The sequence below is a fragment of the Ixodes scapularis genome, unplaced genomic scaffold (assembly GCF_016920785.2).
Source record: "Ixodes scapularis isolate PalLabHiFi unplaced genomic scaffold, ASM1692078v2 PGA_scaffold8__174_contigs__length_109621045, whole genome shotgun sequence".
NCBI classification, from domain to species: Eukaryota; Metazoa; Arthropoda; class Arachnida; order Ixodida; family Ixodidae; genus Ixodes; species Ixodes scapularis.
Genome location: NW_024609883.1, coordinates 71,976,240 through 71,994,278, shown reverse-complemented (window position 1 = coordinate 71,994,278; position 18,039 = coordinate 71,976,240). Strand labels below are relative to the sequence as shown.

General features: G+C 45.1%; 1 protein-coding gene across 2 annotated transcripts; it reads left to right on the top strand.

Annotated features, from left to right (window-relative positions):
* The first annotated feature begins 344 nt into the window (after nucleotides 1-344).
* Nucleotides 345-10,420, top strand: LOC8051745 (2-iminobutanoate/2-iminopropanoate deaminase). 2 transcript variants are annotated; one of them, XM_002433959.5, is made up of 6 exons: nucleotides 345-725; nucleotides 3,112-3,217; nucleotides 3,860-3,914; nucleotides 4,565-4,633; nucleotides 5,800-5,855; nucleotides 10,207-10,420. In XM_002433959.5, exons 1-6 carry the CDS (start codon nucleotides 610-612, stop codon nucleotides 10,246-10,248), a joined length of 444 nt encoding a protein of 147 aa, XP_002434004.4. In that variant the 5' UTR covers nucleotides 345-609; the 3' UTR covers nucleotides 10,249-10,420. The 2 variants fall into 2 exon arrangements, with proteins under 2 accessions (XP_002434004.4, XP_040071664.2); XM_040215730.2 differs by lacking the exon at nucleotides 345-725 and adding an exon at nucleotides 1,429-1,490.
* The last annotated feature ends 7,619 nt before the right edge of the window (nucleotides 10,421-18,039 follow it).

Sequence of the window (18,039 nt, the reverse complement as noted above, 5' to 3'; positions counted from 1 at the left end):
CAAAATATATTTCTCGAAAAAGTTTCATGACATTACAAGTTCTACTTTCTTTCATTTTCTTGAAAATAAGAAGTTTTAGTGGTACTAATCGTTCAAATCTTCGTTGCCGTAGCACCATGATAGTACGGGAGAGGCGCGGCACTGCACAATTGTAGCAGTCCTAGTGATTATGCAATGATATCTACAAAATCCGCGACATTAGAAGGTGGATATGTATACAACTTCGGCCATTCCTGCACTTAGTTTCAGTTTCGGTTTTATGAAACATAGGCAAAAAACAAAATTTACAACACCGAAACCGAAACTGAATTTCGCCTAATCTAGCGGATTTTTGTTTTCAGTTTCACCACACTCCCGTCTTTTAAACGTTGGCAGCTACTCCGCTGCTGTGCCGAAATTTCTTTCCTTTTCGCTGCTAGAGCCGTGCAATCTACGATTTCTCCACTCGGACGGCTACTTATGCTATCTAAATTATACTTTTAGGCTGCTGTTATCTCGTTTCGAGTCGTCTGGAGCCCCGCATTGCTTGGTTGGCAGATACTCCATAATCTGTCTGGCAGCTTATCGTCCGACGGACGCTAGCAGTTGGAGGACGCCTCAATTCGCTTCATGTTTTGCAGTCTTCTGTCGAGGCAATTCAGCGTCAGTGCGATTCGTACTATGTCGAAGGTATCTCGCGAGATTATCACCAGCCCAGCCGTCGCGCCAGGGATCGGCCCGTACAGGTAAAGTTGCTTGTTCTCTCACTCCAAGCATAAGCATGCTCAAATTCGTCGGTTTCTCCTCAGCTGTCACAAAATATGCGAGCGGTGATGCTGGAGCTGGAGCTGTTGACAGGATATGATGTGAACGGCAGTGCGTCCGTTGGGGAAACCCGACCTCCAGCACGAGCTCATTGCCTTTTGTGGTGCTTTGGCAGCGCGTGCATACTCGACGCTCAAGAGACGCCGAAGCATCACCGAAGTTAAAAAAACTCGCGCTGGTGGCGGAGCAACTGAAACTCCTACCTGTTATTCTCATTTCATTTTAAAGTTGGCTCTATAGTCGGTTCTGGTAGATTTGCGAATAACTTCGAACTGGCAAGCCCATATCTTACACAGAGTTTTCTCCTAAGTAACCGTATGTGGTATACGTGGCTTGCACATGACGTCATTTCCGATCACCTCCAGAGAAAAGGGGAGGGAGGAGCTCCCCTCTTATCAGGATCATCCCCGGATATGCACAGACATCGCTATTCTTCTCCCAGATAATTATACGAGATAAACTTGTCATCCAAAATTCTTACAAAAGCAGCTTCCCTCTCCTCCTTTTACATGGTGGTCAAATGTATGCGATGTGACGTCACTGCAAGGAGCCTATAGAGAAGCGCAGATATAGTTTTCACGTGACGTCACTTCATCTATTCCTGCCCGTCGGCCGCCATTACCAGGTACTGAGAAGCGGATGTGGCCGTTGCCGCTCGTGCAATTCTCGACTGCCAGATCACGACGGTGTGTGCATCGTGCATATGTTGCAGCATGCGCATGCGACTACAGCACGAAGTTTCCTTCAGAAATGCAAGATAAGTGAACTGAATACTTGCACTCAAAATAATAATAAAATGCATGATGTGGAGCGGCAAGGCTCATAAAGGGCAGAGGTTATCACCACGTTTGTCCTGATGCTGGGTGGGCACCCAGTCAGGGTTCGTATTGTCCATGAGAGTCGAAAGCTTGCCTGCACATTAAAAGACTTGCCTGAGCTGTACACCATGATAGAACAGTGCACAGAATACGAAGGAAATGTTCTGTGCACTGCTTCATTGTGTTGAAGTACCAACTAGCTCAAATTACTACTTTAATGAGCTGTACAAACTCGTGCTAAAGCCGAATCACTATCCACACAAGTGGGCTATGAACCAGAGAGTTTAGGAAGCTTGGCAACAAAGGTAAAAGCAAAGACAATAGCAGCGGTTCTCCATAACCTAGTAGGAGGTTTGTCAGTCCCTGCAGTGTGACACTACCATAACTTGTAAAGCTGTCTTGGCCACTGTGGCAAAGTGCACCGAGTACAAATGTAATGTTTCAGCAATCTATGTATTAGGGATGACGCATGTATTTTTTTGCTGGTAATGAAGCAACGACCACAGACATGTTCGTCGTCAAGGCTCTTCAAATACTTCTGTTGTACATGAGCAAGAGCTCCGGTGTTTCTTGGACAGCAGTTTTGTGCGCTTGGACGGTCGGTTTATCACTTTCGTCAAACAATGCAGCCTTATATTTGGCATTATGTTACTCTCCTTTGCGGAAGACTTGCTTCTGCTGCTGAACATCGCGCACATCGGCACTACTACACCGCTGTGACCACAAGTGCACATAGCGCGAAAACACGAAAGAAGGAAACGTGCACCGAAAACGATGCAGCACCGGCCTGAAACCGAAACTATGTCAGTACCTGGTGATGGCGGTGGCATATCCCATAAGCCCTGAAAGTGACGTCTGTGAAAGCTACAGTGTATTCAAATCTATGTGAGAAAGCATTTAATTTTACAATGGTGTCTGCGAAGTGGAAATGAATGTGAAGATAATGTGTGTATACAAATGCCAGTTTATTTTGCCCACTACTCAAATATGTGCGATATTGAGTGCAACTGTGTAGAGCAGACTTTATTCTCCTAAGCATCCTTCTGAAGGAGCATAGGCATGAAGAAAATAGTAAGGTAGTATTCAATCACATATATTTTAGTGCTGGTCCCGTAGAGAAGCTTCTGCGGGACAGCGTCGACGAAGACCTTCTTTTGGTTCAGTTTATAGTCCTATAGTCTGGTGCACCATAAGAAAAAGCAAGGAGAAGTCCCTCCTACAAAGCTCTCTACCCTTCATAATTGGTGGTTTCTCCTCTCTGGTGTTTGCTCTACTAAGGTGCAAAAAGGGTGGAAGGCTTTATGGGAAGAGCTTGTCCTGCTGCTCTTACCTGCAACTGGCTATAGGGCTCTGAATCTTGTGGTAACAGCAACTTTGGTGATACCTTTTCATAATTATAAGAAGTTTATATCTACAGCCATGGCCTTAGAAAAGGCAACACCAAATTTGATGTTTCGTTTTTGGTAACATGAGGGGTTCATCTCTCCAGCCATGCGGTCCGAGCTGGAGGCACCATGTACCTTTCGGGCCAGGTTGGGATGGACCCGAAGACAGGCAACTTGGTTCCCGGTGGGATTGTTCCAGAAACGAGACAGGCAAGTCCTTACAGACGGTGTATACATGGCTTGCACGAGATGTCATTGCATGTTACCAATGGGCATTCCTTCATGCTCTAGCTGACAAAAACAAATTTGGTGGAGCGAAACATGTGTTGTAGAAGGTACGGGTGGAGCAGCAAGGTCCTTCACAATGGCCGCTGATGTGACGTCGGTGCGAGCCATGTATTTCTTGGAGATATGAGCTTTTAGGTATAGAAAACAAGGGGCAAAGTCACATATGCATGCATATACACTCATAAATACAGGCACATATACACATGCACTTGCATGTGGGCACACACATGTGCACAAGACATGAACATAGTCTCTCTACAATACTATATCTGTAGGTGATTGAATTTTCTTTGTTTTTCTGAACATTATTTCAGCTTTTTAAGATGTCTGATCATCACCAGTTTAGCTGTTGGTGATGATATCAGGTAAGCTGGTGATGCATGATAATTTAAAAGGCTCAAGAAGAGAGAAGAGGAAAACATAAACAGAGGGATATGCAAAACGTCTACACTAGTGTGTGTACCAACCATGGTGCACCATTTCAGAAGTTTACATCATGCAGGAATCTTGATGTTGACTTTAAGGGATGTCTGTTCCATGGTAGCTTTTGGATGCATATTGCAGGCTCTGACAAACCTTGGCAAGATCCTTGAGGCTGGACGAATGAACTACAAAAATGGTGAGTCGCGGCACTCAACGAATATGCTTTATTGAATGCCGGAATGAGGAGAAACAAGGGCAATCACCTGATCTAGACCAATTACCCAGTCAGAAACAAAAAAACTAAACCTAGTTGGTGTCACAGTTTTAGAGCAACGAGGGAGTTCGCATTATTCCCACCATTAATTGTCCAAAAATATTATAGTAGTATTATACATTTTTGGCAAAGGATGAATTTTCGTGGGTGCTGATAAAAACAGCATCAGTGTTGTAGGCCAGGTGGTACAAGTTACCATCTCCTACTAATACCTTCTATCCATTCATTCATTCATCCATCCATCCAAAGGCATGACATTGATGTGGCTTCTTTGCCATGCGGAACAGAAAATTTGATGGTGCCGCAGACCTGTGTCAGAGGTCACTCTCAGCACAAGATCAAACATTGTTAAATTAATGCATGTGCCTGCTTGTTTGGCATTCATGTGGCTGCAATGTAGGTAAATGCTCCCCAAAGGAGGCTAAGGATTCAAGTGCACCAACAAAGACATTTAATAAAAAAATATGCATAGTGCGATGTGATTTAAGGGTCTACCCCAAATTCATCATTGCAAGCACTTCTATTTTCTGTGTCAATTGCATCTGGGTCTCATCATTTTTATTCTATTTTAGTGGTGAAATGCACGGTGTACCTGGCAGATATGAACGAGTTTGGCGACATGAACAAGGTCTACACTGAGTGTAAGTGACACTACAATTGTAAAAAAAAAAACACATCCCAGACCCCCAACATTTTTTTTTTTCCATTGATTATAGAAAAGGTATATGGAAATATTTTTAAACGATTAAAGTTGATAATACCTGGCTTTTTGGTTCTTTCTTTGAATAGGACACGGAAAAATACAATTCTTTTCCGGGTAACTGTTCACAGTTAGACCCAGAACTGCTCTGTACTTTTTGCATCATTTTGTCCTTGTCATTTGACTCGATCACTATCGACGCCTGGGAGTTCCCAGTTAGAAACGGAAGTTGCCAATTTAGAATTTGTGTTGCTAGTTATAAGCATTGTTGCATCATTCATTCTTGTACAAATGCTTTCGGGACTTTTGTATGGAAACAAATTAATGATCTAATTGATCTACTGTAAAATACTAAGCAAGCAGCACCCACTCAGAATATCAAGATAATCGCAAAAAAAAAAAAAAAAAAAATAGGGGATGGGGGCATGTGAAGTCATGAATTTTACATATATATGTACTGTGCTTATTTTTTTATATGTTTCAGATTTTGGGGTGGGCGCTTAGTGTGGAATAAGTGTACGCACGGTATTCTACGGTAGATGAGGATACGGCGGTGCTAATACTCATTAGACTGAAAAATACAGCTCATGTACTTTTCATCGAAGCGCTTAGGAGATCCAATTGCCAAAATCTATGGAGGTGACTTGGCAAATGACGAGGCTGAGAATGTGCTGACCCCAAACAGTTCACATTTTTTTCCGAGTTACCTCCATAGATTGCAGGGATTGGCTGTACCAAGTGCTTTGCAGGAAATTAAATGCCCCAGATTTTTGGGAAAGTTCACTCGATTTTTTTTTTTTTTTACATATTAACCCTGAAAGCTTTTCGATGTGTGTTCGCATTTGAAGAAGGTGGCTGTCTCAAGTGCTTTGCAGGAAATTAAATGCCTCAAATTTTTAGGAATGTTGACTCGATTTTTTTGACATGCCAACCCTGAAAACTTTTCCAAGTGTGTTCACATTTGAAGAAGGGAAGTATCTTCCCAAAACGTCTGTGTTAATAAAGTCTCCGGTATTATTTACTTTTCTCTCAACGTTTTTAATTTCTTCAGAAGGTTAAATCCAATTTTTAAATCCGATCGACTTTTCTGTTGTTCTTCGTTTCCAGTTTTCACAGAGAAGTACCCAGCGCGAGCTGCGTTCCAGGTCGGAAGGTTGCCCAAGGTAAACACCACCAGCTCGACTAAACTTTGAAATCATGCGCAACGGATATCTATTGATGTGATGGCTGCGCCAGTTACCCTAAACTGCGTCAAAGTGCTTACCCTGCTACACCCTGCAACAATTCACCCGAATATGATCAATTTGCGCCAACATTGCTCGCACCAAAACGTAATTTCACTTTATTACTACTCAAATATAATAGCTACGTGGTCGGATCATTACGGTAGGCTTGTGCGAATTCTCAGAACTTTCGAATTTAAGGGTCTCTCGATATTGATCCTGATCGTGTTTTGTTCTGTCAGATAGGCTAGCTTCGTTGAGTGCGCTTCTCGGTGCGCTTTGGTGCACTGCAGTGAAGCGAGAAGCTCGGAGTTGGCATCGTGATTATGCGCATCTTGCTTCGCCGCAGCACACCCGTGTGCTAAGGTGAAGGCGCTCCTCCAGACAAATGTGTCGCGCACCCAGGTGTTGGGCGTATTAACAATAAAACAAGAAGATAGCGAGTGTTTCTTTAACTATTTTTCAGTAAGACTTTCTGGCAAAAACTGTGGCTAATAAATGTGTAATAAACAGCAAAAAAAAAAAAAAAAAATTGAGAATTGGGGCATTGTGAAACTAATATAGACTTCTCTGGGTTTAATTACTGTCAACTGTCTTGTTTCGTTATTACCTTTGTATAGGTTTTATTTGTGTGGCAATAGCGAGTATGGTAAATTAAAACTAAATTAGTTGGGCACTAAGTGGAAATGTTCAAATAACTTTAGTGAGTTTTGCTGAATTTTAACGAGACATTTAACGTTCACATGCCGATATTTGTTATCATGAACTTTTTCATATAAAATGTCATTGATGTGCATAATCAAAGGACTATTTTTTTTCTTTAGAATTGCAGTTTAATACATTCGTTAGAACTTAATGAAACATAAATTGAGGTGCTTAATATCATGTTCTAATATTATTTCCACGGAATATATTATTTTGTTTACCTCCGACTTCATACATAAAACAAGCTTTCATGGCAGTTCATAGTGTCTTTCATCATTCAGCATCATGTTGCTTTGTCTGGTGTTTCTCTTCCCAACTAAACAGCTAGTTCTGTGTTTGAGGGAATCAAACCTGCCGTGTAATTGGGGATAATAAAAGGTTTCACAGAAGTCGCAAGGCAAAGTAGATGATGTTTTTTAGTTTGACTAGCCAGCACGTGAATCCTAGCATCTAACATATGCAGTGGTAGGAATGCAAATGAAGTGTTTGCATATGCTCCAAAAGTTCTTTTTGCTGCTCCAAAATCGACTGTTGGCTGCTCTAGAAACGGGCTTCAATACGGCTCACATCAATCACAGCACAGGAGATATCTGATCTGATTTTTGTCGTGGCTCCATTTCAACACCCCTCTCAATTAGGGGAATGATGCCACGATCGAGGTCCCCATATTTACTTTACTACCAAAATGTAACGCTTTATCTAGAGTGTGCGGCACAGTTAGCTCAGACATGTATGTGCAGGTTAAAAGTGAAAATATTTTTTTTTGCGAGTTTACAGAATTTTTACATTTGAACCTCTCTTTGGAAACAAATGTTCTACTGCCAACACTCTAAACCTCACGACAAACGTAATCCGGGCCAAATGTGGGTAGTACATCTTCTTCCCGATGGGTGACAAGAAGTTTGATGGTGCGAAATGAATGCTAAAAATATTCACACCAATGAAACGTAAAAAAAAAAAAAAAAGCGTGCTGTTTTGTGATGAGTGCATTGGTATATTGTGAGAACTTAAGAAATAATTATACGTAGGAGTCAGAACACGGACAGCGCAGATCTTTCGTGCTGTCCGTGTTTTCCGGATTGGTCGCTCGACCTGCAAGTTTTACGACGCGTGACGTGATCCCACTGGAGTGCGCAAGAAAAAAATTGTTATTTTGAATTTACGTGATAATAAATATCACGCTGAGAAGAGTTATGTCTGGTTATTTCGGGGGGAAAAAAGTGTTTAGTTGACGTATATGAAACAATCGCATAAATGCACCAACGCGTTTTTTTTTTTTTTTTTTGTTCTAGCTACTTAGGAATATTTGGGCTTTGCCCATCCCGGCATGCTATTTATTATTTCTAAATTCAAAATAGTGAGTGAAAAGACGGCAAATGGAGGTTATGCCAAAATCATCATTCAAAGTTCCCCGCACGCTCTCCAGTGGAGTGACGTCCCGTGTTGTATAACCTGCAAGCCAAATAAACAGCTAAAAAAAAAAAAAACAGTATATATATATATTTTTTTTTGTTTTCCTGACGTGACCATTCAACGCATTCATTTCTCACCATCAAACTTATTGTAACTTGTCGAGAACAAGGTGTGCTACCGCCATATTAAAACCATAGTTATTATAATGTAGTCTAGAGGTCCAGCTGGCGCTATAGTGGGCGGTTTCAAATTGAAGCATACTGTGACCAATCTGAAATTGACTTCTGGTAGTGCATTTCTATGGAAAAAGTGAGTGCATTTTCTCCCTGCGCTTGATCATAAGAGCAAATATCACGAATAATTCTTACTAGCTAGCTAGCTTGGAACATTTTTCAATCACGTAAACAAAAATATTGGTCAGTTACGGCGTTTGTTTTTTTTTAATTCAGGGCATTAAATACGGTGCTAAAATGGCCTCGTACATGTATTTATGTACACTGCCCGACACTGTTCGCGCGAACACGGCATCGGCGCTTTTCTCCAGGGGGGTTTACATGCCAAAGCAATGAAAGACATCTATAAAATTCCAGAGAGACATCAAGAACTATCCGCTAACAGTGGATCAGTACCTACCTGTGCATGTAAACGATCAAAATAAAGTAAAGCCAAGCAAAGAGTGCGATTTAAAATAAATTAAATTCGTTCTATTCACTCTACTGCTCATGTATGGGTGGAAAGTTTGTTCTGGCGTTCAAAGCTCACATCTGCATGCTCGAAAACTTCTAAAATGGGGAAAAAGCCAGAAAACTCTTACCTTCCGACAAATTCAGCACAATAATAAAAAGAGAAACGCCTTTTATTGTGTGCGTACTTTTACTGTTTTACGTGTTTTAACCGCTCGTAAATGGGGGTAAATGGGAAGTGGCATATATATCTTGCAGATGATGAGTGTTACTTTCACCGGAATGTCGGCGCTTCGTAAACAAATCCTACGCTTTTTCCGACTGTTTTTCTTGCTTGATCCGCTACTGGTCTTTACACGCTTGCTTTGGAACATAGAACTGGACCCGGCATGCTTGGAAGTTAAACATCGCTCACTGATCGGAAAAAGACTAGTCTTTTTCCGATTTCACTGTTATTATGTTAATAGAGTTGCCTACTATCCACTACGACCCAAGCAACAAACTCAATTTTATTGTTCCCCGACGAAGAGACAAAATGCAGGCGTGTTTTCCCATATGAATGCGCAGGAGCACCGCAAAAGTGGACTGGTTGCTGTCTGATTCCATTTGAAACCGGAAGTCCCATAGACACTAGCGCCAGTTCAAGCTCTAGCGCACATTAGCTTCTTTCGATTTACCTGTGCTAGAGCCACTAAATGAGCTGCGCTTAGAGTATCGAAACTTCGTTCCCCGACATTGTCGTGGGCGCCGCCATTTTCGTGCCTGTGCAGAGCAGACGTCATGATTAAAAAGTGCAACTTCCTCAGCATTAGATTCGGTGTTGGGAAGCTCATGTAATATTGCTTTGCTTTGTCGCGAACTGTTTAAACATTCGTGGAGGATGGAAGAGCGTTTCCTGTGATTTCAGATAAAGCTTCAGATAACTGGCAACCATGATTTTAAGCCACAGTATGGCCAAGTGTCGTTACTCTGAAGCGTAGCTTAATAAGTGGCACTGACCTGCACCTCCTTCACCGGTGCAGAAAAGTGCAGGGCAGTATACTTCCGGTATGTATATTGAGATACGACCGGAAGTGCACCACCTTACACTTTTCTGCGTCGGTGGAGGAGGTGCAGGTAAATCGAACGATATGGTTACAACATGAATGGATGGATGCTAACGGCTGTACCCTTTATACCTGGCGGTAGCTTGCGCCACCTAACCTAACATTTGACATCACGTTTTCAGTGTTGCAGCATGATGCGTGGGCCTCTCTAAAGAAAAAACAATCAATCAAGCAATAAATAAAAGAAATTCAATAACTACGAAAAAAAAAAAGTATCGGGATTTATGTTTTAGTTTTGAGGCAGATCAGTGAGTATCGAAATTTCGCCGGATTGTAGCTAACAGAACTCGAGGTCAGCGTCTTGATACCACCTCGCACTGTAGATTTCTCTCGTTCTTCAAAGGCGATCGAGGTCACTAACTCTCATCTGTTTTTTTAAACCAGGACGCCCGTGTGGAAATCGAGGCCGTCGCGGTGGACTGCTGAAACTAGGAAACTGAGAGGTTGCTCGTTACGTGCCTCTTCCGAGAAGGCTGGCAGCACGCCAAGGGTATACCGACAAAGGTCGCGACGCGAATAAAGCGTACAATGCTTCTAACATTGTGTAAAGCTTGTGCGAGTAGCCCAAATAAAGAATTGCGTTTTGATAGTTTCCCTACACCGTGGTTGGTATTTTGTCGTATTTTGAGCGAAACGTTAAGCAGTTGGAGTCACGCTGACGTATACATAAAAGACGCAGTGTTCGCTGGCACGCCTTCAACCATATGGGTGAAGCGTGTTTGCTTCATATACATATGTAACAAGGTAGGTAGTTGAGCTATAGTCGGTAGTTGTACATGAGTGATTAAGGGAAAATAGCGCTATGAGACTACAGTGTACTAGAATACGGGGTAGTGTTTGGACCGGCGCAGCTCGGCAATGGGAGCTTGTGATCTGCGCGTGTAACAATCGCGGCGCCGCAGTTGACAGGGCGGTAGAAAATCGCTGCATTCCGCAGGTGCCGCCGCACGCCGCACGTCGCACGCCGCACCACCATACTGACCCTACTGCCCATGCGCCGGTGTCGGCACCTACCGCGATCTACACCACACGCCTCACGCGAGCCGCTCCAGTCCCAATACTGCCCCGCATTCTAGTACACTGTAGCAGCGCGGCATACATTTGCGTTTTCTTTTTCTTCTTTTTTTGCTCGCTGTAACGATAATGGGTAAGGCAAAACTGAACCAACCCTTGCGTGGGAAATTGTTCAGTGTTTGGGTGTTTGAAGCCAAGGTAAGCCTCATTGAAATTTCCTTCCAAGTACGACAGAGGACGACGACGTTCAATGCTAGAGGCGATAAGGAAGAAGTGAGCAGTAAGAGGCGGGTGGCACGTGACGTTGGGCGGCACACTGACAGGTTGGCCAGCATATAAGAACTGCGTGTAAAACCTTCTTTATAACATGAAAAACGCATGCTTCGGCTCCAGTGAAAATATACCTATTGCTAAATTGCCCAAGCATCAAGGAAAATGCTGGGAATGTAATTCTGCGCGCCACACGCGCTCGCCTTCCCCGTATAAAAGATTCGACGTAAATAACCAAACTAATTCTGTGACGAACGCGCGTGCGAGGTGAAATTTGTTTTAGACTTTTGTTTAGAATAGTTGCTACATCAGAAGCCAGCACGTACAGCGCGTGCATGCTCCTTCGTACTTGGGTAATTTTGCAAAGGGTATGTAGACCTATTGCTAAATTACCCAAGCATCAAGAGGAATGCAGAGATGGGTGTTCCACGCGCCGCAGATGCTAGCCTCGGCAGTATAGTAACGTTTATAAAGCAAATTCCTAAAACAAATTGCATCCTTGCAGTTATTTACTTCGAATCTTTTATACAGGGAAGGCGTGAGCGTGTGGGGCGCGTGGAACACCAATCCCTGCATCTGCAAGGACCTTTTTACTGGTTTTTAATTTGCACCGAACCCGAGCGCACTGAACGTAGTAACTTAATGAAACTTGTTTTTTTCTCGAATATCGTTTTATTTTAAAAAAAAGTTATAGGCAATTTAAGATTACAAAAACAAGCAAAAAATAACCTCCTTCATGACGTCGTTGGCCTCTTGAGTGGCCGTGAACTAGTGAGCTCAGCGAGCGCTCACGGCTGCCGCACTCCGTGTCGTCGGCTCGAGAGGGCGCCACTGAAGCATGTTCTGGGTGTATCGGTTATGACATCACATGACGTCACTGCTGGCTGGACCTGCCACCTGGGTTCGGCTATAAAAGGGCCTGCACGATGGCAGATTAAACAGAATGTATCGCACGACTGGTGTGATCACTGCTTGCGCTCGAGCCATGGCGCAGCCGACAGGATCTTGGAACAATTAGGCTTAGCGCTTCCGACGACCGAAATGGATACGCTGAAACCTCCCGAGCCACTGCGACTCTCGGGCAACCTCGAGCAGAACTGGATCAAGTTCAAGCAAAGGCTGGAGTGGTACCTGAAAGCCACGGGTTTTGCGAAGAAGAAGGAAGACGAAAAGGCGGCCTTGCTACTCCATGTCGCCGGAGAAGAAGCGATCGAGGTCTACAACAACTTCGTATTTCTCGACGAAGAGGACAAAGAATTGTACACGACCCTGGTGCAAAAGTTTGAAGCCTACTGCATTCCACGGAAGAATGAGACCTACGAGCGGTATGTCTTCAGAGTCACGCAGCAACAAGAAGGTGAGCCTTTTGAACAGTTCCTCCGAGGCTTAAAAACCAAACTCCAGTCGTGCAATTTCGGAAGCATTACAGATTCGATGCTGCGGGACCAAATCGTTTTTGGAATTTCTGAAAAAAAAATTGCGAACAAAGCTCCTACGGGAAGCTAACCTCACGCTTGATAAAGCGATACGAATATGCCAAGCTGCAGAAGTTTCAGAAAAACAAAATCAAGCCTGGGAAACAGATGAGAAGCAGGCAGATGCAGTCAGAAGAACAAATGCAGGACAGATGCGGAACAAGTCGAGGAACCGCTGTGGTCGTTGCAATTTCGTTCACGACTTTCAACGGTGTCCCGCCTCAGGGAAAACCTGCCACAACTGCGGAAAAAGCAATCATTTTGCTGCGTGCTGTCTGGCGGGTCGGCAAGTGGCAGAGACGCAGAACTGCTGTATAAGCAAGAACAGCAACGGTGAATACAGCAGACAGCTGTCTGAGAATGATGACTTTGATATTCTGAATGTTGGCGTCAAGAGTTCACAAAGTCAGGCAGACTGGATCGTACGCGCTTCAATCGCGGGAGGAGGGCAAATCATGCTCAAAGTGGATACGGGGTCTCAGGCAAACTTGCTGCCTTATTCACTGTACGCTAAGCAGCACAAAGCACCAGAGTTAAAGCCCAATCGAGCTGCACTTCGTAGTTACGATGGCGGATTGATAAAACACTTCGGCATGACGAGACTTCGGCTCAAGATCAACGGAAAAGAAGCGTACGTCGATTTCTTCGTTGTGAAGAATGGTCGCCAGCCACTTCTAGGACTAGAGGCAAGTGAGGTGTTTGGACTAGTGTCGCACGTATGTACCGTCCACGCAAAACCATCTTTTGCAGACGAGTTTTCCAGAGTTTTTGTGGGAACCGGATGTGTGAAGCGCCATTACCATATGGTTCTTCGGGAAGATGCCCAGCCATCCGTGCAGCCTGCTCGACGAGTGCCCCTGGCGCTACGGGAGCCCCTCCGCACTGAACTCCGACGGATGGAAAAAGCAGGAATCATCCAGCGAATCGACGAACCAACTGACTGGGTGAGTTCTCTCGTAATTGTTAAGAAAAAAGATGGAAGTCTACGTGTATGCATGGACCCCAGAAGGGTAAATGAAAGCATTAAACGCGAGCACTATCAGCTGCCTCGCAGAGAAGACATAGAGGCAGAACTAGCAGGAGCGAAGTTCTTTACAACATTAGATGCCAAAGCAGGTTTTCATCAGATCCCCCTGGACGAAGAAACATAAAAAATTTGCACGTTCGCTACACCATTTGGCAGATACCGCTACTTGCGCCTTCCTTTTGGTATTTCATCGGCACCCGAAGTATTTCAAAAAACACTAAGCGAAATTTTCGAGGGACTTCAAGGAGTGCATGTGTATATTGATGATCTTTTGATTTGGGGCCGCACCCAAGAGGAGCACGACATTCGATTAAGGACGACATTGGAAGTAGCCCAGCTTGCCGGGCTAACGTTCAACGCAGAACAATGCAAAATTTCCCAAACAGAAGTCACTTATCTGGGCGACGTGATCAGCTCCGAGGGCATCAAGCCCAGCCCTGCGTTAATCAGCAGTTTGTTGGACATGCCGGCGCCTGAAGACAAGAAAGCGGTCCAGCGTCTCTTAGGCATGATTAATTACTTCAGCAAATACTTACCACACGTAGCAGAAAATACAAAAGTACTCAGAGAGCTGACAAGACAGGACGTTATATTTGAATGGCTTCCAAGTCACCAAAAACAATTTGAAGAACTAAAAGAGTCCCTATCACAACATCCCCAATTGGCAATTTTCGACCCAATGAAGCCCACCAAGGTGTCTTCGGATGCATCCAGATTTGGAATAGGTTCGGTGCTGCTTCAGTGTCATGGTAAAGAGTGGCGACCAACTGCCTACGCTTCCCGAGTTCCGACAGATGCCGAGTCCCGATATTCACAGATTGAAAAAGAGACCCTTGCCCTAACCTTTGGTTGCGAGAAATTTCACCCGTTTGTTTATGGCATCAAGTTTACAGCCGAAACTGATCATAAGCCGCTCATTCAGATCGCCAGCAAGGCGTTGGGGGAGATGCCACCCAGACTTCAACGTTTTTTTCTTCGCCTGCTAAGATACGACTTCAATCTCCAGTTTGTTCCAGGAAAGGATCTGATATTGGCCGATACGCTGTCCAGAGCCCCAAAAACAACAAGCAACGAGGATGTTTCGGACGATGTGGAGATACATGCCACCAATATACTCTTCGACAGAGTGTCGCTAACGACCGTCAAAAGGCTGCAGGAAGCAACTGCACAAGATCCTGTACTGCAGAAGGTGGTTACAGCAATCACTAACAACAAAACGATCGATGGCGTTTTTCGACACATGACACCAGAGCTGTCTGTTCTTAAAGGCATTGTGTTTAAAGAAGAACGAGTAGTCGTTCCTCGGTCGATGCGATCTGAAATGTTAAAGCGCATTCATGATGGTCACCAAGGAATTTCTAAATGCAAAGCCAAAGCTCGTCGCCTTGTTTTTTGGCCCGGCCTAAATGCGGACATAGAGTCTATGGTCGGTAGATGTAGCATCTGTCAGCGACATGCTTATTCTCAACCTAGTGAGCCACTGCTAATGCGTGAGACTCCTTCTAATCCCTGGACGCGGGTTGGCGTAGACCTATTTGAATATGCAGGCAAGCCATATTTGGTTACGTATGACGCACACTCAAACTTCCTCGAAGTTGAGCCACTTGATGACACTACAGCGCGAACTGTAGTTCAGAAATTAAGTGCCACATTTGCGAGGCACGGTCTACCCATCGAAGTGTGCTCAGATAATGGTCCACAATTCTCGTCAAAAGAATTTAAGATGTTTTCTTCTCTCTATGATTTCCAGCATACAACATCAAGTCCTCGGTTCCCACGTTCAAACGGGCTGGCCGATAAAGGCGTCCAAATAGCAAAGCGTATTCTGAAGAAAACCACCGAAGGGGAAGAAGACTTCTGGCTGGGTGTCCTTAATTATCGGACAACTCCACTAGAAGATGGCCGGACTCCAGGTGAGCTCCTCATGGGTCGAAGGCTGCGATCCCGCGTGCCAGACTTTTCTCGTACGCCAGGAGCGCAAGTGAGGAAGCACAAACAAAATGATGGTGGGCATTGTCTGCGTGCTCTCCGGCCAGGTGATATTGTCAGAGTGGTATCTCCGACTGGCTGGATTGTTAAAGCGAAAGTGCTCCGTCAAGTTGCGCCGAGGTCCTATGACGTTATCTCAGAAGACAACCGCGTATTTCGTAGAAACAGGCAGCATCTGAAACAAACTCAAGAATCCTTCTGCCTACACGGCGACAGTGACGACGACGAAGATGACGGACACCCTTTGTACCAGGCACCCGAGTCAACAACACTTTCATCACCGCTACTGCCACCCCCAACCAGCCAAACAACTGCCTCGAGCTATCCCAGCCCACACCATGGACACGTCCATGGACAATTCCGCAGGTCAGCAAGACGGCGTCACCCCCCGACAAGACTGAGTTACGACGAAAACTTCCATCAAGAACTCATGAACTCCGTCTCAAGAGGGAAGATGTATCGGTTATGACATCACATGACGTCACTGCTGGCTAAACCTGCCACCTGGGTTCGGCTATAAAAGGGCCTGCACGATGGCAGATTAAACAGAATGTATCGCACGACTGGTGTGATCACTGCTTGCGCTCGAGTCACTGGGGGCTGGATAGGCTGTATGAAGGGGGCAACCAGGGCGGCTCACATTGCATTTGCTTCGCGATGAAACACTAATTGGGAATGACTATTCATTGGCCACAAACGGCAGCAAACATGGGGTAAAGATCAGTTAAGAACGGGAGCCACTTCGCGCTGCCATACCGCCAAAGGGCCAAACCACAAGCCCAAGCTTCTCGCCGAGGGCCTTCAGAGCGCTGGGTACCGGTCGGATCCTCGACTCCAGCGCCAACGCGTACATCCGGGGCCTTTCTACGCTCGCCGCTCGTCGCCGTCGTCGGTACCTGATCCCACTACACCTTTCTAGTATGCGCAGCTTTTTCCACCGCTTGGTGGCGGGTATGTCGACGGGTCATTTCTTGTTTCTGTACTTTATAAACTGCATTTATTTCTTTTCTGATCTAAACTACTTTAACAAACACTAATTTTATAAATAATTGAGACGGCTCGCTTCACTTATATTTTGTATTTAGATTAAAAAGAAGCTCTTGGCGGCTCTGACCAGTAGTAAGCCCAGAACCAAAGAGGTCACGTTTTGCGCGCTTTCGGCACCACGGATCGCACCCGTGAGTGGAGGAGGTTTCACTGATCTCCACTAGAGGGGGCTGGATGGGGCATTGAGCCAGAGCCGTGTATACTGAGAGAGTTTGGCCTTCTTAAGGAGATTTTGGCAGTCTGACAACCACAGCAGCGTAGTCTGACAACCGGGGGATGACTACTTCCGTCCGCCATATTGTGGATCTGCCTCATAGGAACTCTACGCGATTTCACAGGAATGAACAAGACAAAGAAGTAACGCCATATTGTGTTATCGCGAAATCCGCTGGTTCTAGCGGCCAACAAGCTCCGCCCATCGGCCAAACTCTCTCAGTATAAACGGCTCTGCATTGAGCTAGAGTGCCTTCATACACACGCGCGCTTTTGCTTGAGTGGTGACATCTCAGCCACTTTTCCGCCCAATCGTTTTTTTATGCATTTTGAAGTGCGCGCAATCCGGTGTCACGCAGCTCGAGCGCGTAGCTTTGGCTAATGCATACACGCCATTTTACCGCCCAAGTCACGCACCGAGTGCGGGAGAACGTCTCGCGCTGGCACATTCAGGGCAACAATGGATGTCTTCACCCTGAGACAGACAGACATGTAGGCACCCTACATTAAGCAAACAGGTATGAAGCCACCGGAAGTGAGCGGCTTGTCCCGGAAGTGAGCGCTTGGCAGGCTCTGTAACCCTCCCAAGTGCTGGTTCGAAAAGCGTCGAGAGCGCTGGATTTTCGCTTGTTCCCTCAAGAGAGCCTGCTTGTTGCGCAGTAAGAGCGCATACGGACCCGAGAAATATCATCGGAAGCCATTCAATGTAAACATTTTGAGATTTTAGTTGATCAAGTTGTGAATATGTCCCAAGTTCAAATGCCTCATTCTCGGGATTTAATCCAGAACGGGAGTATTAAAACCCAATCAAAGACTCAAGAAAGCATGATCCAAAATATCGACTGAATGCACTAGGAAGCCCAGCGCACACCCGACTTCCGGGACAAGCGTCGAACTTCCGGTGGCTTCACTTGCGCCAGGCTCGGAGAGTAGCTAAGCGCCATCCAGCCCCCTATAGTAGAGATCAGTGGGAGGTTTCCCCGTCGTCCGGTCAAAAAAGTGACGTAGTGATATTCAGTTACTCTCTCCGTGCCCGCTGGTTTGCCCGAACCCCAAGAGACGTGAAAACTGCAAAAAAGGTAGACTCTTAAATATGATTGCAGGGCCCCTTTAATGCTTGGGTAATTTAACAATAGGTCTATTGGCACCCGGTCTCCTTCTGCATGCTATGAATGACCGGCT